Raw genomic sequence first — 24705 nt, forward strand, 5'->3', positions numbered from 1 at the left:
AAAAAAAAAAAAAAAAAAAAAAAAGACCAAATTCGGAACCCCTGACGAAAATTGATGTTCTCTGATCGGTGGAGATGGGTATTTTTTTTTTTTGTTGTAAATTTTGATTGGGTTGATTATTCGGCTTCTGCTGTTGGTGTAATTGGGCTCTGATCACTTTGTACTCTTTCAAAATCAATGAACTAGTTTTACCATACTAAATCACACTGTATTTAATTTGTGTAATGATCTGAATTTCCAATAATTTTAATCAACCAAAAATAATGATTGTTGGTGATCTGAAAATTTAATTTTATATATGCTATCAGAGTTAGTTTCTTCTTCTCTATATTTCTCGAGTCAAATGTTGCAATTTGTAAGTCTGAATTTTTTTTTTTGCTAAGTTTTAATGATCGTTAGCTAGCTCCACTTGATTTTTTTTATTTATTAATCTAATTAAGAATGCGTTAACATGCATATTTTACTACAATCGGGAGTGTAAGGATATGGATAAATTAATTAGGGACTACAATAGTAATTTATACATAGTTTAACCCTAGACTCCCTAGTGTACATGCATGTCTATATATATAATGTATATCATTTAATCTTAATGAATCATTCAGCTCATAGCAATCTGCATAGAATTCATAAAAGAAATCACATAAAGCATTCAGTAAACAATGCTAGAAGAAAATGATTGCAAAGATGAAGAACAAAGCAGTGAAGGTTACTAACAGCTTTTAAATCATTTCTTTTATTTAGTAAATTCTTATTTTGTTTTCTTGATCCTCGTTTTTACAACTCCTTCTAACTCTCTTTCGTACCATCGCTTAAGACGAAATACGTGGTTCGCATAATCGATGCATTTGGTCCGCAAGTAGGAGTCCAAGCTGCCTTCTACCGTGTATGGATTTGACCGGAGCATCTGGATACTATGTCGTCGGAGAAGACAACATGGGTCTTGTCCGTGACTAGTAATCCCAAATTCGATCACACGTTTACTTTCCACCACCAATCTCCTATCTCGACGTTCATGCTTTCCCTTGAGGTGCTGCCGGCGTCCTCAGGATCAGTGTCGTGCTTAAGTTCATATAGGCGCGAAAAAAATGGTTTTGTTTTTTAAAAAATTTTATAAATAATATATATATAGATGGTTATCCATAAGATATGTAGATGATATGTATTTTAATTATTTATATATTTATATTATTTTTGTGACTATGATAAAATCATCTATATAAATAGAAATTATTTGATTGTTTGATACATTGAGTATAGTTTAAATTAAATTCTATATAAATATAAATTGTAGGTGTGATTGTTTATATATGATAGCAAATTAGTCATTTTTTGGTTCTTTGAAATGTTGAATAGATATTAACAAAAAAATAAGCAAAACATATACAAAATATAAACAAAACATAAGTAAAATATTTTTATAATGCATTAGATGTTTGAAAGAAAAAAAATGAAAAACTATATGAAAGTTGAAAATTTGCAACTATACTAACAAAATGCTAACGTACAAAATGCTAACGTGACAACAGAAAATAAATGATATGATAGTTGAGAGTCTATTTTATGTGTTATTACCTATTAGTATTTTGTTAGTTAATTAAAATATCTTTCGACTCGACCCGTTGAACTAAATCGGATCCGGAACCAATCTGGGATTGAATTTGATTGGCTAGTCGTCGCCGAAGGAATCAATCAAGAATCGAGTTTCGAGCGAATGGGAAAAAATAAAGGTCCCTTTACCTTGCTTTGCCTTCTCCTCTGTCTCTTGGGTCTTTTTCTCGTTTCAAGTGAAGCATCTTGGGGCTCACGTGCTTTACCACGATCAAACCACGTGCCTCTTATATAAAAGGAGTAGTAGTACTATATTATGTGTTTGTATACTAGATTAAATTTTGTACTTTCGAATCATATGATTTATTCGTTACCAACATAACTTTATGATAAAATCTTAAAATATTCCCTCCCACTAAAAAAGAAAAAGACAAAGATTCAACATTAAAAACAAAAAACTCCATTAAAAAGAATAAATTGTATTGGTCTTCCACGGTGGCAATCAGAAGAGAGACTCAACGTTTTCATTAGAGCAGAAACGTGAAACGCAGAGGTTAACGCAAACGCGAATAATAAAAAATCAATACAGTAAACGTATATTCTGGTCCAATGATAAAACGCGAGTCCAGTGCCACGTATGAAAAAAAGAGAGCTGAGGACCAGATACGTTACTAGAGAAAAAGACCAGGTACGTACTTTTTTTATATTAAAAAAAAAAGGACAGAACACGTAAGTCCGGCCCACGTGGTATTTCTTATCTTTAACACACAAAAAAACTAAATTAATTTAATAATCGGACAGTGGAGAGGAAATCAGATGAACGGTGAAGATTAAGCCACGTTAGAGCACTCTGAGCAATTCCACCGCTTTCTGGAATTAAAAAATTCAACTGTATAAATAAAAGGAGCAGAGATGGTGAAGCTATTTGCAGAGTTAAAATAAGTATAGAGAGAGCTTCTTCTTCTCTTCTCTTCTCTTCGTCGCTAAGAGAAGATCTTCCAATTAATATCTCTGTTGGTTTTTTGCGTAGAACCGAGTAGTGAATCTCGAACTCGATCTCCTCGTTGTGAAGTTGAGGGTAATCAATCGAATCAATTACGAAAATTTTGAATGGGATCGATTTGCGAATCTGTACCGACGGCGGTGACGGGGGGATCTATTCCGCCTTTTCTGAGTAAAACCTACGATATGGTTGACGATCCACTGACGGATGACGTGGTGTCTTGGAGCAGCGGGAACAACAGCTTCGTTGTTTGGAACGTGCCTGAGTTCGCCAAACAGTTTCTTCCCAAGTATTTCAAGCACAACAATTTCTCCAGCTTCGTCAGACAGCTCAATACTTATGTGAGTTAGCAGCATCCATCGATTTCGATTCTTTTTTTTTCCTAGTTCGATTTGGGGGAATCTTAATTTTCCTCTCTTGTTTTGGTTCAATCAAGTTGCTGATTCTGTCTATGAACGAGTGAATAGGATTTTAAGTGTTATTAGTTACTGATAATTATAACTTACGAATGGTTTTGGGAGAAGTCAACTCCTACTAGTAGTGTTTGGAATGATCCTGCTGATTGATGTTCCTATATACTTGTTGAACTATGCACGTCTATTAGGTTGTGTTAGTTGCACTTACTGTGTCTCGTCGTTGAAGAATTGGATCTATGTCTCTTTGTGCCTTCTCACAAACTCGTGCAACATGATTTTACATATTTGTTTTGCAGATTACTTTTCAGTAGTTTTGTGTGCATGTATACCTCGTGGACTGCAGGAATATATGTTTTTGGTTTTCTAAGTTTCTAAAGCTGCATCTGCATCTGTTAGGCTGGAATGAACTTTCTCATCCCATTTTACAAAATGATTTTTCTTGGGTCAAACAAAAGCAAGAAAAGAATACTCTGTTCCATGGCTTTGTTTTCGTCCTGTTGTTCTCTGCTTTTCCTACTTACCAAAAGGTTCACCAACTTTGCAGGCTTGTTTGGATATGTCCTCATATGTATCTGAAGATTGGTTGACTCTGCAGTTCCATTTCTGGCCAGTAGCTCTAAGTCACAAAACAAAATTTCTATCAGTAGTCCCACTTTAGTCGTTTGTATTTGTTCGTCCAGGTACATGCCCATACACTAAGAACTATTAGTTTTCTTGCACCATAGTACTTGGGTGCTGCAGTTAGGACACACAATGAAGAGATTTTATCTTATTATAATATCTCTAGAATTAGTTTTCTTTTGAAGTATTCAATGGTCTTTATGTTTTTCTCTGTACAACTCTTCTATGCTGGCTTCCTATCTTCTTCTGGTTGATGACTGTTCTGTTCCATTCTTAATGCATCATGTTTTCAGGGCTTCAGAAAAGTTGATCCAGATCGTTGGGAATTTGCAAATGAGGGCTTTTTAAGAGGCCAAAAACAAATACTTAAGAGTATTGTCCGGCGTAAACCTGCCCAAGTGCAGCCCCAACAACAACCTCAAGTTCAGCACTCATCTGTTGGTGCATGCGTTGAAGTGGGCAAGTTTGGACTTGAAGAAGAAGTGGACAGACTCCAACGGGATAAGAACGTCCTTATGCAGGAACTTGTAAGATTAAGGCAGCAACAACAAGTTACCGAACATCATCTGCAAAACGTGGGGCAGAAAGTTCATGTGATGGAGCAGAAGCAGCAACAGATGATGTCCTTTCTAGCAAAGGCTGTTCAAAGTCCTGGTTTCTTAAACCAGTTCTCCCAGCAGAGTAATGAGGCAAACCAACACATTTCTGAAAGCAACAAAAAGAGGAGGCTACCTGTTGAGGACCAGAAGAATTCAGGCTGTCATGGGGTTAATGGTCTTCTTAGCCGCCAGATTGTGAGATATCAGTCATCCATGAACGACGCAGCAAACACTATGCTCCAACAGATACAGCAGATGAGTAATTCACCTAGCCATGAATCTCTCTCGAGCAACCATGGCAGCTTTCTTTTGGGCGATGTTCCAAGTTCAAACATTTCAGACAATGGGAGCTCCTCAAATGGATCATCTGGAGTTACATTGGCTGATGTTTCATCCAATCCTGCTGCAAGCTTATATCCTGCAATGAAGTATCACGACCCTTGTGAAACAAATCAAGTCCTGGAGACAACTTTGCCTTATTCTCAAGGTGATCTCTTAGCTCCAACGCAAGGAGCAGCAGCTTCAGGTAGTTCAAATTTGGATTTTGTTGGATGTGAGATAGATAATGGAGAGTGTTTGGATCCAATAATGGCTGTTTTGGATGGCCCAATCGAACTAGAAGCTGGTGTTATAAATGAGTTACTTCCTGAAGTCCAAGATTCTTTTTGGGGACAGTTCCTTGGTGAGACCCCAGTGATTGGTGACACAGATGAGCTGATCTCAGGATCAGTGGACAATGAACTGATAATGGAGCACCTAGAATTACAATCAAGCCTGAGTAACGGGTGGAGCAAGAACCAACAGATGAACCATCTTACTGAACAGATGGGACTTCTCACATCAGATGCTCTCAGAAAATGAGAGAAATCACCATGAATTCACAATCTTTCCTCAAGAGGTTATTAGTCTTTCTTTATTGACGAGTTATAAACCACACAGTTTCCAGAATCTTTGTTCAAAACCCGTCTTCTTGTTCTCGCAGATGGGTTATGATTTTGTGTGAGTCGCAATAACAAAAAGAATATGACGGTATGTGTATGTATCAAAATTGGTGTAACTCTGATTCTTGTTAATGTGTAATAAAATAAGAGAAATATTGCCTTCTGATTTTTTTGCATTGCACTTGGGAAAAAAATCTCTGCTTGTTACACTTAATGGATAAGGAGATGCTCCAAAGTGAGATATGCTTCTGTTCTTGTGTATGTCTTTATGAAGATTGAGAATAACGATGCCTCTGATAGAGATCCTTGTTTGTAAACAATCAAACCCTTAGATACCCAAAACATGATATGCGTGAAAATATATAGCTTCAGCAATGACTATATTAGTTCTGTCGTAAGCAATGTCTTTATGAGTATACTTTGTGACTCTGTCTCTGCATTGTTCTGTCTTTGAGAATCCTAATCTCCCTAAAAACCATTACTGGTACACACATATGTAATTTAGAATCAAGCAGTTTCTTCTCAGAACCACACAAGAGATGCGTCTTAACAGAAAAAAAAATAGAAACTTGTTTACCCGAACCGTCTTAACAGTTAGTTTGGTCTGATGTTGTATTTAGGATACTACTGATGTAACTGATCATGGGTTTTTATCATCACTTTTTTTTTGTTTTGCTCATGAGATGTCTAAATGACTAAATTGTCTGGTTGTGTTCTATTTAGTTCTTTTCAACTTGCTCGCCTGTCTGGTTCAATATAATTAACTAAGTAAGTAGTAACAGGAACTTCTGGGATCTTGACATATCTTGATACTATAAGATAAACCGTTGCGAAGTTCAAGTTGTGAACAATGAAAGTATTCTGAACATATCGATTCTGCGAGAAAAACAGAACAAATTGTTGGAATAAGTTTGAAGGCCAAGCAAATCTAAAATAGAAGTTATGCAAAACTAAATTAGAAGTTATTCAATTCTAGAGAAAAGGAAATTTGTCTTTCCTAATGAGTTTAGGATTGTGTTGAGAGTTTTTCCTATATAAGGAGTTGTTGAGTTGTGGCAACCCTTAGAGAGAATTGAGAAAGAGATCTTTAGGTTTTTGAGTTATTTTTTACCTAAATCATTAAATCATTAAGAGAGAGAATTTATTGAAGTTGAGGTTTTGCAATATTTTCTTTCTAAAAGCTAGATTTGGTATCAGAGCGTTGCGATTTCCTTGGGAGCAATGGAGGAAGGAGCACTGGTCCCAGCAAAACCAAAGGATGGAGGAGGATCCACTTCTATCCTCTGTCCGATGCTAAACACCACCAACTACACCGTGTGGGCATTAAGAATGAAAGCAGCTTTACGATGTCATGAAGTTTGGGAGGCTATTGAGCCTGAAACAGAGGAAGTAGATTGCAAGAAGAACAACACGGCTATAGCCTTTCTATTTCAGTCAATACCAGAAGCGCTTGTTCTGCAAATAGGAGACTTGGACTCGACAAAGAAAGTGTGGGATTCCATAAAATCGAGACATGTGGGAGCTGAACGAGTCAAAGAGGCTCGGCTGCAGACACTTATGGCTGATTTTGAGAAATTGAAGATGAAGGATACGGAGAGAATAGATGAATTTGGAGGAAAGATTGCAGAGATTGCATCAAAGTCAGCTTCTCTCGGAGTAGTTATAGAGGAATCAAAGATGGTTAAGAAGTTCCTTAATTGTCTTCCTCCAAAGTTCATACATATAGTCGCCTCGCTAGAACAGGTATTAAACCTTAATACCACTACTTTTGAAGACATTATAGGAAGGCTTAAGACATATGAAGAGAGGATCATTGCTGCAAAGAATGTGCAAGATGACCAAACCAAACTCATGTATGCGAATTCGGAGATTCAAAACATACGTAAATACACAAACAGAGGTCGTGGTGGTCGTTTTAACAGAGGAAGAGGAAGAGGACGACATAATACGGTAAGAGACGCTTCACGTATTACTTGTTTTCGATGTGACAAGTTAGGCCACTTCGCTTTTGATTGTCATGACCGTCTCTTAAAGCTACAAGAGGCTCAAGAATCAGCAACTAATAACACTCAAGATGCCGATGAACTCATGATGCATGAGATTGTTTTTCTCAATGAAAAACGTTGCATACCAAGCCAGTTTGAGACACACACAGGGGAAGAGAACATATGGTACTTTGACAATGGTGCAAACAACCACATGACAGGAGACAAGAGGTATTTTGAAAAAATCGATGAATCAGTTACAGGGAAAGTGAGATTTGGAGATGACTCTCGCGTTGATATAAAAGGGAAAGGGTCAATCTCACTTATTGACATGAATGGTGAACCTAGAATCATGACAGATGTGTATTACATCCCAGATTTAAAGAGCAATATCATCAGCTTGGGACAGGCAACAGACGCAGGTTGTGATATAAGATTAAAGGGAAGATATCTTACAATGAGAGATGCAAACGGGAAATTACTTGCAACAACACCAAGATAAAAAAATAGATTATACAAAGTGTGTATGAACTTTCATGACAATGCGTGTCTGAACTTGTCATCCATTAGTGAGTCAAACCGTTGGCATGCACGTCTTGGGCACATAAATTTGGAAACCATCAAATCTATGAAGCAGAGAGAGCTAGTTCAAGGATTACCACATGTCACGTTTGAGAGAGAAATTTGCGGCTCCTGTATCTTTGGGAAACAAACAAGAAGAACCTTTCCGCAAGCCACTTCATACAGAGCCTCTAAAATCTTAGAACTAGTACATGGGGATTTATGTGGTCCAATAACTCCAAGTACAGCTTCTGGGAATCGATTTATCTTTGTTCTCATTGATGATCACTCACGCTATATGTGGACAGCTTTACTAAAGGAGAAGAGTTCTGCATTTGAGAAATTCAAAAATTTCAAGAATCTTGTTGAGAAGGAAACAGGAGCTCAGATTAAGACCTTTAGAACAGATAGAGGAGGTGAATTTACTTCACATGAGTTCAATGAGTACTGTAAAAATGCCGGAATTCAGAGACATATTACTGCACCATACTCACCACAACAAAACGTCATAGTAGAACGAAGAAACAGAACTATGATGGAGATGACAAGGAGCATTTTGAAGCACATGAGAGTACCAAGCTATCTCTGGGGAGAAGCAGTGAGACATTCAACGTATCTGTTGAATAGAATAGCTACAAGGGCTCTTACGGACAAGACTCCATACGAAGTCTTCAAGAAGCAGAAACCACAGATTGATCATTTACGGATTTTTGGCTGCATCAGCTATGCAAAAGTTGATTCGCAACTTCTAAAGAAACTAGATGATCGATCTAGGATGTTGGTGCACTTGGGAACAGAGCCCGGCTCAAAGGCATACAAATTACTCGATCCACAAACAAGACGAATTGTTGTAAGTCGGGATGTGATATTTGATGAGTCAAAAGGATGGAATTGGAGAAAAAATCAATCTGAGCGAGATGGAGACGGAAGCTTTACTATTACAATTGGTGAATTTGGAAATCATGGAATCATGACTGGAGAAGAAACCAATAGTAATGATGTAGAACAGACAGAAACAGAGAACAATGATAATGGAGATGATGATGAGGAAGCAGAGAACCACAGAGTTCTACCGGAAGTTGCAGAGTAAGAACTAGGAGATGAAATTGCATAAAACAATCCGCCAATGCTGAGAAAAAGTCAGAGACAAACCAACAAGCCAAAATATCTTGATGACTACGTTCTACTTGCTGAAGAAGAAGGAGAAACACTTCTTTTGTGTCTGAATAATGAACCAAGAAATTTTATGGAGGCAAAAGGATCGAAAGAATGGCTTAATGCATGTGAAGACGAGATCACTTCAATTGAGAAACATCAGACGTGGGATCTTGTTGATCTTCCTATTGGAACAACACCTATTGGACTCAAATGGATTTTCAAGTTGAAGAGAAACTCTGACGGAAGCATTAATAAACATAAAGCTCGCCTTGTTGCTAAGGGATATGTGCAACAATATGGAATCGATTTTGAGGAAGTATTTGCTCTGGTGGCACGAATTGAAACCATAAGGTTACTTGTAAACCTCGAAGCAGCAAATGGTTGGGAGATTCACCACTTGGATGTGAAAACGGCATTCCTCCACGGAGAGCTTCAAGAGACTGTCTACGTTTCACAACATGATGGATTCGAGAAGCAGGGGAGCGAAGAAAAGGTTTACAGACTCAACAAGGCGTTGTATGGATTGAGACAAGCTCCAAGGGCTTGGAACAATAAGCTGAATCAAATTCTTGAAGAGCTTCAGTTCAAAAAATGTTCAAAAGAGTCAACGGTCTATCGAAAAACAGAGAACGAACACTACCTTGTCATTGCGGTTTATGTGGATGATCTCTTTGTCACAGGAACAGATAAGTCTATCATTTACAAATTTAAGAGGGAGATGGCTACTAAATTTGAAATGAGTGACCTCGGGAAGTTAACTTATTATCTTGGGATAGAAGTGACTCAATATGAAGGTAGAATTGTGCTAAGTCAGAGGAGGTATGCTCAAAAAATCCTAGAAGAAACATGAATGCTAGACTGCAACCCGGTTCATATACCAATGGAAGTCGGGCTTCAATTGTCAAAAGCTGAAAACGAGAAAGAGATTGATGCTACAGACTTTAGGAAGAAGGTAGGCTGTCTACGATATTTGATTCATATGAGGCCTGACTTGTCATATTGTGTAGGTGTCTTGAGCAGGTATATGCATAGTCCTAGAGAGTCACACGGAGCTGCAATGAGACAATGTCTGAGATATTTAAAAGGGACAACATCGCTTGGACTGGTTTTTGAGAAACAAGTAAAGGTTCCAAGACTCATCAGGTATAGTGATAGCAGTTTGAGTATTGATCCTGATGACGGAAGGAGCACAACTGGCCACATTTTCTACTTAGGAGATGGACCTATCTCTTGGTGTTCACAGAAGCAAGACGTAGTGGCTCTATCCTCGTGTGAAGCAGAGTTTATGGCCGGAACCGAAGCAACTAAACAAGCCATCTGGTTGCGAGATATACTCAGTGAGATTACTCGAACTGAAGCCAAGAAAGCCATTATTCGTATTGACAACAAGTCTGCGATTTCTCTTACAAAGAATCCTGTTTTCCATGGGAGAAGCAAGCACATACAAAGACGTTTCCATTTTATCAGAGAGTGTGTCGAGAATGAAGAGATTGAAGTCGAACATGTTCCTGGTGTAGAACAGAAGGCCAACATTCTTACAAAGCCATTGGAGAAGATGAGGTTCAAGGAAATGAGAGAGCTCATGGGAGTGCAAGACTTGGTGAAGAAGAGCTTCAAGCTTAAGGAGGAGAATGTTGGAATAAGCTTGAAGCCCAAGCAAATCTAAAATAGAAGTTATGCAAAACTAAATTAGAAGTTATTCAATTCTAGAGAAAATGAAATTTGTCTTTCCTAATGAGTTTAGGATTGTGTTGAGAGTTTTTTTCTATATAAGGAGTTGTTGAGTTGTGGCAACCCTTAGAGAATTGAGAGAGAGATCTTTAGGTTTTTGAGTTATTTTTTACCTAAATCAATAAGAGAGAGAACTTATTGAAGTTGAGGTTTTGCAATACTTTCTTTCTAAAAGCTAGACAGATTAGCAAAACAGTGTGTTGGGTTTAATCATAACATATAAAAACGTGGGGCTCCTCAACCGAAGTAGCCAATAAACGAAGCAATCAATCTCGTGTTTAAGCAAACCCTAAATTGGAGGGGAGACAGAGGAGGAAGGGTGAGGATAACACAATCAACAATAATGTCGATGCTTTTGGTGAAGAGAAGAATGTCGAAAGTAGCCGGTGTCGGAGAATCGCGGGTTAGGGTTCTTTGATCGAGCCCCCTCCCTCCCTCTCTTTTCTGTGTGTTTTTTTTTGTGTACTGATGAATTTGTGATTTGTCGATGTCAGATACGAAGAGGAGTTCGCTTGTTGATGACGGAAACGACGTCATCATCTTTGTCACCATCTCCATATATGCTACTCCCACTTGATGGTATCAGAGACTCTCCCGCCCGTCCCCGCGCTAGCAAAGGAGACAAAATAGCCAATATCAACTTGTACGACCCAATGAATCAGAAACGAGTGACGATGGCAGACCAGAGGATCCCTGAAAGCATCTACCTTTCACGCAACATCGGATCTTCTCGTGGCTGGATGATCAGAATGAACAACGATGATCTAACCGTACATCTCACCAACATGTTCAACCCCTCAGCTCCCAGATCCACTCACAAAGTCATATCCCTCCCGATGCTTCTTACTCCTTACATCTATGCTCCTGACATTTCAAAATTCATGGCGACTGCTCAGGTTTGTAACGTCTCTCTCTCCTCTTCCCCTGACAACCTTGACGAAGAAATGTATCGTGGCCGTCAAGTTCTGGGGGAGCAGTGTCTCCTGCTTTAGAATCGGTGACTCTCAATGGCTCCACGCGCTGTCTCTTTCCAGCCGATCCAAGGGCTCATTCGTTGTCTACTCCAATAAAGATTCCACCTTTTATCTCCTATAGTTCATCATTCACTTTGATAGGTTGCGAGGTTATTCCTAATCATAAAACTTTGAGATAATCATATTACGAAACAAATTTCTTAGACAATGAGTGGACAGGCGCCGAAGATTCAGAAAAAGGTGATGGAGGTGGAGATGTCGAACATAGGAGTGAAGGTAAAACCGTCGCATACTTTCACATACATGGTCAAGATCATCGGCGCGGGCTTTGGATATTGGCGACGGACAAGACCTCTACCGCGTTTGGGTTTGGCCTGATCATGGGGAGCTCACGCCGCAAGTGACAGCGTGGGTCGGAACAGAGGTTGGCCATCCTGGCGTTCCTATTACATTTGAGTAGACACTCACGTTTAAGCACCAATCTCCTCTCTCAAAGTTCATTCTTCATCTTGAGAGTGTAAAATCAGAGGAACTTGCCGGTTTGGGGTCTACCGAAATGGTTGAATCCGTTGGCACTGGTTCGAGTTATTATTATTAGTTGTACTCCATTGGCATGAACCTCTTTTTAAGAAACAGAGCAGGTTCCATGCACAACTCTTGATCTTAACAATGTAATAAGTCAATAACGACATCAAAGTAGATGTGTTGTGTCAATGTGTCATGTATGAGTCATATGAGTAATATGACCGCGTGATTATTTTCCTTAACTTTTTAACGTTTAAGAAAGAAAAATTACTCATGTATTTATAATTTTCTAGAATAAATGGTTTCGAAGACAAAATACTCGTTGAAATTATGGTATACACACACCGTCTGCAACATCAAAGAAGTGGTTTTAACTGGCATGGCATCTGTGCGCAAGCCATACATATTATCCCGTGTTTCTTTTTCCAATTTTTTTACCGCTTAAGACAAACAACACTAATTAATTCTAAATTTGTTTTCACTCAAATAAACCTTTTGTGGGGAAAAAACAAAGAGGCGTTGAAACATTGTTGACACCGACATCATCTTTTTTTTTTTTTTTAAGTGATCTTTCTTGTTATAAATTGTCTTCTAAAACCCCCATGATGTGAGAATTTGTTTAATGTAATGACTTGTAAGTGGTAATTTGCTTTATCATGTAATGTTATGACTTGTAATTGGTAATTTGCTTCATCATGTGGACTTTGGATTTGTTGATACTTGACATTATGTGTGTGATTTGGACTTGACGATTTTAGATTATTGAATTTGAATTTAAGAGATGAAATACGTAGAAAAGAATCAGGGAAAATGAGTATGGATGAAATTTATTGCAATACGATATAAAATACGACAATAAAGAAAAGAAAAAAAAGCAGAATACGATATAAAATACGGATATCATCTTTATTCACACGATTTATATAATTAAGATTCATACACGTATTTACTATTCACCCAGACATTTTATTTTTTTTAATTAAAATTGTTTTACGATATTACCAATCAGATGAGTTAAAGCTGTACTTTTTGATCCGGTTCATCAATCATCAACACGAGATAATTCTTGGGTCACTTGGATGTTTCCTTTGTCACCGTGATCTACGTCGAAGTTGGATTCTCCGTACATGTGACTTCACAAGAGTCAACAACAACAAAGTGCCCACACTTGTTCAGTCCTTGTTGCCGTACAGTGCCAGGTGGCGTGACGCTACCTTTTCCCATCCCTTTTTACAATCCAAATCACACAGCTGTATTTAATTTGTGTAATGATCTGAATTTCCAACAATTTAATCAACCGAATATAATGATTGTTAGTGATTTAAATTTATTTTTATATATTTGCTATCAAAGTTTTTTTACTCCTCTTTATCTTTCTCGGGTCAAATGTTGCGATTTGTAAGTCTGAATTATTATTATTATATTTTGTTTGTCAAATTTTTAAAATCATTAGCTGGTTCTATATGTATAATTTACGGTTTTAAAAAATATAAATATAATATCTAGTTAATCTTCTGTGCACAACTACATACAACAAATAAAAAAAAACAATTCATAGTTTTTTCCTTATAATTTGCTTATGCTTTGCTTAATTTTATTTACATTTTATAATAATATTTCCTTTTTTTTGTGTTTTTATTCCTACTAAAAGCATCAAAATTATTGACATGTAATGAATCTGCTACCAAGATTCACAATATGTCACTAGGGCAGAAAAACATCTACTTAAAAATTTCAGATTATAGTTTTGGTTGCAACTTGCAAGTAACTATAGTATTTGTTCAATTTAAATAATTTTATTTGTAGATGATATATAATGTTCAATAATATAAAATCATATATTGTATTTAATATATATATATATTCTTCTGGTTTTTATTTGTTTCCTTTCTTTTTCATTTTTCGAAAAAATTATTTAAAGTAATGGGTTGAAGTCTTTTAGCTCACCCATATACTATAATTGAAAATAAAAATGCATAAAGCATCATCTAGGCATTGTCGATGTATGAAATTATCAAACGAAAAACGTGACGACCAAACGAAATAACAAGTCCATATGTCGTCACTTAAAGTAAGTATGCACTTTTTCTTTGTCGTCCTGATTCCTGAAGTATATTAAACTTTATATCTTGGAATAGAAATCATTCTTCCTCTTTACATTCGTGTCCCTGATTATTTTCCACATGTTTCATCTCTTTAGTTCAAATTAAATAATCAAATGGACTAAAAGTCTAAAACCGTCAAATGTTCACATGACATATATATCAAACATGTATCATATGTAAATGCAGATTCTGGAACAACTCACTCCGAGGAACAAATCGTTGTGCCGAACAGAGTGTTATGCCAATCAGGAAACTGCATCAGATCACAAGCGCATGAGTTGCTGACGTGGATGTGTGAGCTGACGTGGCAAGACGTGAGAGAATGTGATGATGTGTCGAGGAAAGTTGATGACTTGGCATTGAAGATAGAGACGAGATTGTTCTTGGAGATATGAAGAATATTCTCCACAGCAAATTAAGGAAAGCATAAACTTGAGCAGCAAACAGTTTCCTTATCCTTGGAGATATGAAGAATATTCTCTAAATAAATAAGGAAAAGATAAGGATGAGAGCAAACAGTTTCCTTATCCCTTGATACTTGGAGATTCACTTTCTAGGGTTTCTCAAGTCGTGTATATATATTCTAGGAGTAGGCCACGAGCCAAGTTGAACACTCTAGAATATTGATACAGTAAACTTCGAAGCCAGAAAAATAAAGCTTAGAAGGTGTGTTCTCAGTTCTCTGTGACGTTAATCAGGGAGGTGATTAAGTGCGCAGAGAATTGTTTTTGCTTTCTCTTAGATCTACATCGGTGAGAGTTTAGATAGAAAAGAGAGATGGTTGGGTTTCTTCTCTTATAGATAAAAGAGAGGGTTGGTTTTTTTTCTCTTAGATCTACACAGGATGTTGTGTTAGATAGAAAATAGAAAGTCTTAGATTCATTCTTAGTCGGGATAATTCCTATTGGGTAGAATAGGTTGAGTGAGGGCCGAGACAAAATTGTATCATTGTAAGAGATAAATTTTGTTAATAAAATTGAATAGAAAAGCATTGGCTTGGCGCGTTCCAAGTGTGAATCAATTTGTTGTGTGTCTCTATACCCTTTCATCATCGCTCGGACCTAACCCAGAGTGTCTCCTTCGAGAAAGAGGTTTCCCCCTCCGATATACTCTCGAGATGCCTCGGCCAAACTCGAACGCGGTAAAAGCCTCCGGCTCCCATACACCGAACGGATGCACCGATTATGCGAACCACGTATGTCGTATCGTATCAAGCGATGGTAAGATGGTTTGATCATCGGCATCTTTCGCATCGGTGCAAAGTTTGGAACTTGAAGGGCTATGACTGTTGAGATTTGTGATAGGGTCTGGGATACGCTACTGTGGAAGAATTTTATTACTATATCAAGGGATCAAGGGTATTCAGTATTCTACTATTCTCTCTTTTTTTTTTTTTTTTTTTTTTTTTTTTTTTTTTTTTTTTTNCTTTTTTTTAAAAAAAGAGTACTCTTTATATCTATTAAAGATATGATGAGCTCTATTAAAGAGGAAAAATTAATAACCAAATCAAATTGAAATAAATTCACATCATTTTTTTTTTTTGAGAAACATCATATTTACAGTTGATATATATATTTCTGAAAACTATAAAAATAATAATTTACATTTGATAGATTCATGCATAGATTAATTTGAAAGAGGATATGAACATTGGGACTAAACATGTACTATTTGTTAAAAGAATTAATAAAGACCATATATTACGGATATAAAATTACTTTGGAAGAAAATTTGAACATTCATGCTAAAACATGCATGTAAAATCTGATTCATACATACTTAGCTACAAATGTCGAAAATATTTTATATATGAGAAAAAAATAACATTTTTTGTATTGTCAAAGTGCCAAAGTGCAAAATAACGTTTTTGAATTAGGTGTTAGCACGACTGTTTTTGCCTCCACCGAACAACCGTTGACCGTTTCAATAGTAAGGTAGGTTCGAATAATTAATCGTTAAAAAAAAAAATCGAATTCCATCCTCAATCATTTAGATGATTTAAATAATAACAGTTATTCGCTTGCACATTAATAAGAATTCAATCCTACTTGTTTTAAATTCATAATCTCATTCATACCTGTCGTTGACTCTGTCAAGAAGATACAAAAAAATCATTCTAAAAACCAAGAAAAATAAATAGAAACGTTGTTATTCATTGAAGCTTGACCGAACTCAAAATCAGATTCGAGATGAGTGACGACGGAGGGAAACCGGCGCCGGCGAGACTAGGCGACGAGCAATTAGCGGAGCTTCGGGAGATATTCCGATCATTTGACCAGAACAAGGATGGGAGTTTGACGGAGCTCGAGTTAGGCTCACTCCTAAGATCTCTCGGTTTAAAGCCGAGTCACGACCAGCTCGACACCTTGATCCATAAAGCAGATCGGAACAACAACGGTCTGGTCGAGTTTTCCGAGTTCGTCGCTCTCGTCGAGCCGGATCTGGTCAAGTGTCCTTACACGGATGAACAGCTCAAAGCCATCTTCAAAATGTTCGATCGCGACGGAAACGGTTACATAACGGCGGCGGAGCTAGCGCACTCGATGGCGAAGCNATTTTTTGTATTGTCAAAGTGCCAAAGTGCAAAATAACGTTTTTGAATTAGGTGTTAGCACGACTGTTTTTGCCTCCACCGAACAACCGTTGACCGTTTCAATAGTAAGGTAGGTTCGAATAATTAATCGTTAAAAAAAAAAATCGAATTCCATCCTCAATCATTTAGATGATTTAAATAATAACAGTTATTCGCTTGCACATTAATAAGAATTCAATCCTACTTGTTTTAAATTCATAATCTCATTCATACCTGTCGTTGACTCTGTCAAGAAGATACAAAAAAATCATTCTAAAAACCAAGAAAAATAAATAGAAACGTTGTTATTCATTGAAGCTTGACCGAACTCAAAATCAGATTCGAGATGAGTGACGACGGAGGGAAACCGGCGCCGGCGAGACTAGGCGACGAGCAATTAGCGGAGCTTCGGGAGATATTCCGATCATTTGACCAGAACAAGGATGGGAGTTTGACGGAGCTCGAGTTAGGCTCACTCCTAAGATCTCTCGGTTTAAAGCCGAGTCACGACCAGCTCGACACCTTGATCCATAAAGCAGATCGGAACAACAACGGTCTGGTCGAGTTTTCCGAGTTCGTCGCTCTCGTCGAGCCGGATCTGGTCAAGTGTCCTTACACGGATGAACAGCTCAAAGCCATCTTCAAAATGTTCGATCGCGACGGAAACGGTTACATAACGGCGGCGGAGCTAGCGCACTCGATGGCGAAGCTAGGTCACGCGCTGACGGCGGAGGAGTTAACCGGGATGATCAAGGAAGCAGATCGAGACGGCGACGGTTGTATCGATTTCCAAGAGTTTGTTCAGGCGATTACTTCAGCTGCATTTGATAATGCTTGGGGTTGAAGAAACAAAGGTACATATAAATATAAAAAATAGTTTGAAATATTTGTTTTTTTGTTTTTGGCTTCATCCTCAAATCAAAGACATTTTGGAAGTATATGTGTGTAGTAGTAGTAGGCGTGATGATTCCATGGAAAGAAATTATTTGTGTTATTTATAATTTCATATATTCTTTGATGAAATTTCGATAGCTTGAAGAGAAAGCTATCATTGTTGGTTTCGATCTTTAGGGGGGAAAGTAATACTTTGCGATGCTGCTATGCGTGTGAGTCAGTTCTCAATCCGTCGCTAGATTTAACCACTTTAGTTTACATAGAGATAATGAAGAAAGGTCTCTCTCAATCGCAAAAACAAAAGAAAGCGCATGACGACTTGTTTTCAAAGATGATGAGAAGATAAAATTGGTTCGTCTTCCCCTCAAGAATTCGTTTTTGCTTTTACCTCTTCATTTTCCTTCACCACGTACACGTTTCGCGCCAGATACATAAAGGACCTTCAATAAACAAAAGAAGTCACAAACAAAGCTGACTGATTTATTCGATGAAAAAAAAAAATTAGACAGAATTAAATCCAGTCTTAAAAGGAAAGTAATTTAGAAATACAGTATGTGGTCAATTTCTTGCTTAAAGGATTTTTTTATCTGTTAACGATGTAGTGTGGGGGGGGAAACTATACATGCATCTCGATACAATGTTTAGTCAATAGGCTTTTACGTTGAAACATGGAATCACTTTGTTAACTGGTAGGCACGGATATATGGGTAGAGTACGCTTCAAAGGATCGTTACAATAAGCAGCGAGTGGCTTCATTTCATCACTTCATTTCAGGAAGTTGCTTTGTCATTTATATTGGATCCGTCTTCTCTCTTGAGACAATTGTCGTATGATTATCTTCTAGTAAGACAAGTGTACAGTTCCATGTAAAAATTGGGTTATCTACTCGAAAACCATTCCCAATAAAATGGTTAAGAAGAAGGGAAAACAGATTTGTCACCGAGAAATGTCGAAAAAATAACATGCTCTCCCTTCAGCCACATTGTGGTAATTGTCAAATCCAAGAGTTATGTTACATAAGCTTTAGTCCACCTGTAACTTCATCAACATTATCAACGGGTCCTGCACAAGTACCACTCTTATTAAGAACTTGTATCTACAATATATTATATCTCCTACTACTTAACTCATAGATGATAATAACTTACCAAGAATAGCCATTACTGTCCTTGAATCTGGAAAAAAAGAACAGAACAAGTAACACATTAGATTCTTCTATTGTCAGGACTATGGTTAAGTAGGATTTAAAGTTTGAGAATGGCTTGAATTCCAAATGACAGTGACTATGGGAAACTCACTTGGAGCGATCTGTGTTTTTCCGGCATCAATGGTGATATGGGTTGGTAGTTGAAGGGACTTTGCTCTTTCCTGTTGGTAAGAACAACATTTTTAAACAGAAACATGTCAACATAAGAGATCTTATGATTTTTTTCAATCTAATTAATGTATTTTGTAAGTTAAAAAAAAATGTTCAAGAAATCTTGCAAAGGGCAAGAATATTTCTTCAGCAATAACACAAGTTTAGTAAACTCACTTGGAGAACTAGCATCTCTGCCTCACTCTCGATTTTGACAACAACTTTTGGCTGAGCACAATATTCCCATCTGCATTAGCAATCAATTTTTGATAGGCAGAAAACACAACAAAAATTTGTTAATTTCGTCTGTAGCCTATGGAGAAGAAAAAAATAGTTGAAGTAGACTACTATGGCATGGTGTGATGTACCTGTTCAAGGCTCTTGGTGCCCGTTGAAGGAGTTTCTTGTATAAACCTAAAGTTGCATGACTACATATATACATATAATGCAAACCAAAAGAGAAGAGTTACTATAATGGAATTTAAGAAATGCTATTGAAAACTAAAAGAGAATTTGATGATAAAATCACCTGCATTGAGCTGCAATCTTCCCTTTGCCCATTTTAAGATCATTCCTCACAACCAAAACCTACACAGATAGATAACACCACCAACAACAACAAAACATTCATATTGGTGTCTGTGGTACAATAATGCAAAAGACAAGAAGGCAGAGTGTGAGCTATAGAGAAACCATTTTGAATTTTTTTCGTAAATCAGCTAGTTTCTCTATCTGAAGAGGTTCCTTGGATTGAGTCTTCTTATGTCGTGCATTTATGGCGACAGATTTGGAAGACGAGACAAAGATTCTGCGGGTTAGTTGTAAAGTGCTGATGAAATATCCAAGTGCAGCTCCAACAAGTAAACCACTTATTAATATTATTAACCACATGATCATATCCACCATCCTTCAAGAAACAATGAACAGAACTTTTCATTTAAACTCAAAACAATGTTGTTGAATCAATGTGGAAAACAAAAAAGGCTGTGTGGGAACGGAGCTATTGATTCGATAGAGCTACAGAGTACTACTTCCTCAAGACATAAGGGATTGATTTGGTCGATCAAGAGAAAGTAATAAAAGCAATCTAGAAACAAATCTACGAGGGAGGATTAATCATTAATGGGAAGATACGTTACCTTTATTCTTCTGGGCCGGCGGCTGAGCAGTGAACAAAAAAAAAAAAAGTCATGTTTCTTCTTCAACGATATCGGCGGCGATTGTTATGGTGTTTGGGGGCACACGGATATCTCTATCCTTAACATGTATTAACTTCCAATTAATCTCCTTTTTAAAAATATAGTAATAAACAAAGAGTTAAATCACAGGAACAAAGACTAGTTTATTTATTGATAAAATCTCCAAAGTACCCCTAAAAATTCCCTACAACGTCTTTCTCTTCTTCGTCACTAGACAAAAGAACTGCCCAATTTTGTGAAGAAGACTTGAGAGAGCGCCGCACAAAATTTGCAGTTTCAGTCAATTTCAGCTTCGCGGTCTCAAAAATTTGCAGTGCTGGTCTTTTGGGAGGCACAACCTCAGAATCAATTTTGCTCTAGGTGAGTTTCCTATATCGCGTTGTTGTTGTTTAAAGTGTTAGGTTTGAATCAACCTCTCTCTAGTCGTAGTAGTACCAGTGGAACTGTTTTGGTAAAAATTGATTTGCTTAGGAACGTTGTGTATGTTTCTTTGAAGCAGAGAAGAATGGATCTGTTGAGCAGTTTACCAGACGAGGTTCGTTGTCACATACTGTCGTTCCTCACCACAAAGGAGGCAGCTTTAACCTCGGTCCTCTCTAAGAAGTGGCGCAATCTGTTCGCGCTCGTCCCTAATCTTGACTTTGATGACTCTGAGTTTCTTCATCCGGAAGATGGTAAGCGGGAAAGAGACGGTATCCTTGAGAGCTTCATGGGTTTTGTGGATACGGTATTGGCTTTGCAGGCCAACTCTCCCATTCATAAATTCTCCCTCAAGTGTAAAGATGGTGTTTGTGAATCTCGTCTGAATCGTTGGATCTGTCAAGTTCTGCAGCGTGGTGTGTCGGACCTCGATCTTTCCATTGATATCAGAGAGGCTTATCTGCCTCAGGAGATGTTCGTCTCTAAGACACTAGTCAACCTGAAACTAGCAAGTGCATGTGGTATTCACTGGTGGACTGGAGCTGAAGGCACTTGCTTACCAATGCTTAAAAGTCTTTGTGTTCTCTCGAGGAGGATTTTTTGTGATGATAAGCTTCAGGTGATGCTTCCAGCTTGTTTCCCTGTCCTTGAGGATTTACGAATGGCTAATATGGAGTGGATTGATTCTGATGAAACTGTGTCAAGTGCAACCCTCACTAACCTACTTATTAGCGGCTTCCCCCCCTGAAAATCTGAAGAGCATTTCCTTTGATACTCCAAATCTGATTTCCTTATTCTACTCTGATTTTGTTGCGGAGGACTATCCATTAGTCAATATGAAAAACTTATCCCTGGCTCGAATCGTCCTTAGAGCAAATGACGATCAGATCAAGCGACTTAGAGGGCCAAATAATGTTCTGTTAGAGGATGATGTCGTTCACCAGTTTGGCAATCTGGTGAAGCTCATGAATGGCATACAAAATGTTCGGGAACTTCACTTGTGTCCTGATACTCTCGAGGTATTATATTCTTTTTCCTCTGCTGCTATTATATTGTTTGTTAATTGTAATATGTCTGGTTTGGGGTTGTTTCTTACTTGTTTGTTTTCAGGTGCTTTCTCTATGCTGTGAATCTCTGCCTGTGTTCAACAATGTCAAAACTTTAGCTATTTACAGTGAAGAGGTTCGAGGATGGCAAGCTGTGCCTGCTCTTCTAAGGAATTGCCCACATCTAGAAATCCTAACCTTTGAGGTGAAAACTATAAACCATGAAAACTACTTCCACCAAACATGCAGCTTCATATATACTTACAGTAACCTTAGAATTGTCTCGTTTCTGCTTTCAGGGTCTCGTGCACTATGTGACAGATAAATGCGGGGATGCTTGCAGCTGCATTTATCGCAAGGACAAAGGCAGTTCGCTCACAACTTCTCCGGTGAAAGTGGTCAAGGTTAAAGGGTTTGGAGTAACAATGAAAGAGTTGAACATGGTCGAGCATTTCTTGGACTATTTCCCCTGTTTGAAAGAGATGAACCTCTACATTGAAGAGGATACCCTTACACAACTTGGAAAAAACCCTCAAGTGTCTGAAATCTTGGAGATGATTGAAGAGTTCAAGGAGTTATATAGTTGCAATGTCTATACGTGTCTCATACGTCGACTACACAAAGCCAAAGCCCCTTCAGAATTTGACTCATCAGATCTTTGTTTCGTTTTTTAGTTTTCTGTGTGTATCTTTTAACTATCAGATCCTCGGCTCGGCGAGACAGTATGTCGCACCTGTTTTGCCAAAATTTTCAATTGTTTTTGGGTGATTTCAAGATTATAGGGCAAGTCGTGTAGATGTTCTAATTCGTTCGGTTTAATGTCCATTCCGAGATTGCAATACACGTATGGTTTGGTGTTTACTTGCTCTTCAAACAGTAACACGCGTTAAGTAATCACAATTAATATTTTTTATTGATAAAAAAATCTCAAAATTAATAGCACTCCGTCTCTCTCTCTTCTTCGACTCGCTCGTTCACTGGACGCCTCAATGAGGAGTTGCCCTAATTTAGAGTGTTAGTTTAGTTGTGCGAAAATTTGCATTTTTCAGTATCGTTGGTGTTTTAGGTGTCACAGTCTCAAAATCAATTTGCTCTTTTTGCGTTGTTGTTGTTAGCTATTAGGTTTTGAATCAAACCGCTCTTGTATTAACCATTAGAACTGTTTGGTGAAACTGATTTGAAGATGGATCTGTTGAGCAGTTTACCAGAAGATGTTCGTTGTCATATATTGTCATTCCTCACCACAAAGGAGGCAGCTTTGACATCTCTTCTCTCAAAGAAGTGGCGCAATCAGTTTGCACTTGTCCCTAATCTTGATTTTGACGACTCTGAGTTTCTTTATCTGGAAGAAGGTAAGTGGGATAGAGATGATGATGATGATGATGATGATGATGATATACTTGAGAGCTTCATGGGTTTTGTCGATAGAGTATTGGCTTTGCAAGGTACGTCTCCAATTCGTAAGTTCTCCCTCAAGTGTCAAAGTGGTGGTGTTTCTCAAGCTTGTGTGAATCGTTGGTTATCTCAAGTGCTTCAGCGTGGGGTCTCGGACATTGATCTTACCATCGAGTTCAAAGATGATTATTTTCCGCCTCAAGAGATGTTCGTCAGTGAGACATTAGTCAATCTGAGACTAAAAACTGAATTTGGTGGTATTCGTTGGTGGGCTGGAGCTGAAGGCACTTTCTTACCAATGCTTAAAAGTCTTGAGATAGACTCTTGGAGGTTCTTTTGTGATGATAAGATTGAGTTGATGCTTCCTTCTTTCCCTGTGCTTGAAGAGTTACGATTGGTAGGTGTTGAGTGGATAGATTCTGATGACACTGTGTCATGTGCAACCCTCAATAAGCTACTTCTTAGCGCCACCGGTCCCAAAGCCTGTCGAAAACCAAAGAGCGTTTCTTTTGATACTCCTAATCTGCTTTCCTTAGCTTACTCTGATTGTGTTGCTGAGGACTACCCATTGGTTAATATGAAAAGTTTACTTAAGGCTCGAATCATCCTTGGAGTAGATGAAGATCAAATCGAGCGGATACGAGCCCCAAGTAACAGTTTGTCAGATGATGATGTTGTTCTCCGATTTGGCAATGTGGTAAAGCTCATAAAGGGCATACAAAATGTTCAGGAACTTCACTTGCATTCTGATACTCTCGAGGTCAGTTTTTTACTTTCTTCTTTCTGGTCTAGTTGAGATATATTGGTTGCAAGATGTTATAGTTGTGTTTTTTTCTTTTTTCTTGTTTCAGGTGCTTTCTCTGTGCTGTAAATCGATGCCTGTGTTCAACAACATCAAAACGTTAGGCATTAAGAGTGACGACGACCGAGGATGGCAAGCAGTGCCTGCTCTTCTAAGGAATTGTCCAAATCTAGAAATCCTAAACTTTGAGGTGAATTCTATAAACCATGAAACTACTTGGACAAAGCATGCGGTTTCGTACTTACAGTAATCATATTGTCTCGTTTCTGCTCTCAGGGTCTCGTGCACCATGTGACAGACAAATGCGGGGAGGCTTGTGACTGCATATACCGGAAGGAAAAAGGCCGTTCGCTCAAATCTTGTCCAGTAAAAGTGATACAGATCAAAGAGTTCAGAGAAACAATGAAAGAGATGCACCTGATAGAGCATTTTTTGGACAATTTTCCATGTTTGAAGGAGATGAAGATCTGTAGTGAAGAGTATGGTCCTTCACAGCTTAGAACCGACCCTGAAGTGTGTGATCTTATCTTGGACATGATAGAAGAGTACAAGGATTTATATAGTTGCGATGTCCAACTCTACGAGCCATGTGACAAGTGTACTGAACCATGAAGTCTTTGAATAAAGCCCCCTCGGAATTTGACTTATCAGATCCTTGCTTTGTTTTTCTTATCTCATCTAAGTGTATCTTTTAATTATAATATCCTGCTGGTGGCACCTTATCCTCGGCTTAGCCAGACTGATTGTCATGCTTATTTTGCTCAAGTCTTCAGAAACTTTCCAATTGTTTTGGGATACTTTCAAGACTGATTTTCATCTTCTGACTTCTTATTGTGTGCATTTAACTCTC

At 37.9% G+C, this 24705-nt stretch overlaps 5 protein-coding genes and 1 pseudogene across 8 annotated transcripts; 5 read left to right on the top strand and 1 right to left on the bottom strand.

Annotated features, from left to right (window-relative positions):
- Positions 2485 to 5299, top strand: LOC104763923 (heat stress transcription factor A-1e-like). Of its 2 annotated transcripts, XM_010487331.2 has the most exons (3): positions 2485 to 2895; positions 3885 to 5088; positions 5173 to 5299. In XM_010487331.2, exons 1-2 carry the CDS (start codon positions 2662 to 2664, stop codon positions 5049 to 5051), a joined length of 1401 nt encoding a protein of 466 aa, XP_010485633.1. In that variant the 5' UTR covers positions 2485 to 2661; the 3' UTR covers positions 5052 to 5088; positions 5173 to 5299. The 2 variants fall into 2 exon arrangements, with proteins under 2 accessions (XP_010485633.1, XP_010485631.1); XM_010487329.2 differs by having other exon boundaries at positions 3885 to 5299.
- Positions 16254 to 16761, top strand: LOC104767306 (probable calcium-binding protein CML18). The gene has a single exon (XM_010491349.2). The coding sequence runs from the start codon at positions 16360 to 16362 to the stop codon at positions 16759 to 16761; it is 402 nt and encodes a 133-aa protein (XP_010489651.1). The 5' UTR covers positions 16254 to 16359.
- Positions 16983 to 17752, top strand: LOC104763924 (probable calcium-binding protein CML18). Its single transcript, XM_010487332.2, has one exon. The coding sequence runs from the start codon at positions 17089 to 17091 to the stop codon at positions 17584 to 17586; it is 498 nt and encodes a 165-aa protein (XP_010485634.1). The 5' UTR covers positions 16983 to 17088; the 3' UTR covers positions 17587 to 17752.
- LOC104763925 (peptidyl-tRNA hydrolase 2, mitochondrial-like) lies at positions 18148 to 20236 on the bottom strand. 3 transcript variants are annotated; one of them, XR_763705.2, is made up of 9 exons: positions 20133 to 20236; positions 19687 to 19900; positions 19523 to 19581; positions 19362 to 19421; positions 19171 to 19240; positions 18935 to 19004; positions 18785 to 18811; positions 18577 to 18698; positions 18149 to 18473 (listed from the first exon to the last, which is right to left on the bottom strand). XR_763705.2 is itself a non-coding variant. In XM_010487333.2 (8 exons), exons 2-8 carry the CDS (start codon positions 19897 to 19899, stop codon positions 18649 to 18651), a joined length of 549 nt encoding a protein of 182 aa, XP_010485635.1. In that variant the 5' UTR covers position 19900; positions 20133 to 20236; the 3' UTR covers positions 18148 to 18648. The 3 variants fall into 3 exon arrangements, 1 of the variants encoding a protein (XP_010485635.1); XR_763706.2 differs by having other exon boundaries at positions 18149 to 18476; XM_010487333.2 differs by having other exon boundaries at positions 18148 to 18698.
- On the top strand, positions 20407 to 22492 carry LOC104763926 (annotated as a pseudogene).
- Positions 22615 to 24659, top strand: LOC104763927 (F-box/LRR-repeat protein At3g03030-like). Its single transcript, XM_010487334.2, has 3 exons — positions 22615 to 23813; positions 23905 to 24045; positions 24132 to 24659. Exons 1-3 carry the CDS (start codon positions 22842 to 22844, stop codon positions 24465 to 24467), a joined length of 1449 nt encoding a protein of 482 aa, XP_010485636.1. The 5' UTR covers positions 22615 to 22841; the 3' UTR covers positions 24468 to 24659.

The sequence above is a fragment of the Camelina sativa genome, chromosome 19 (genome assembly GCF_000633955.1).
Source record: "Camelina sativa cultivar DH55 chromosome 19, Cs, whole genome shotgun sequence".
NCBI lineage: Eukaryota > Viridiplantae > Streptophyta > Magnoliopsida > Brassicales > Brassicaceae > Camelina > Camelina sativa.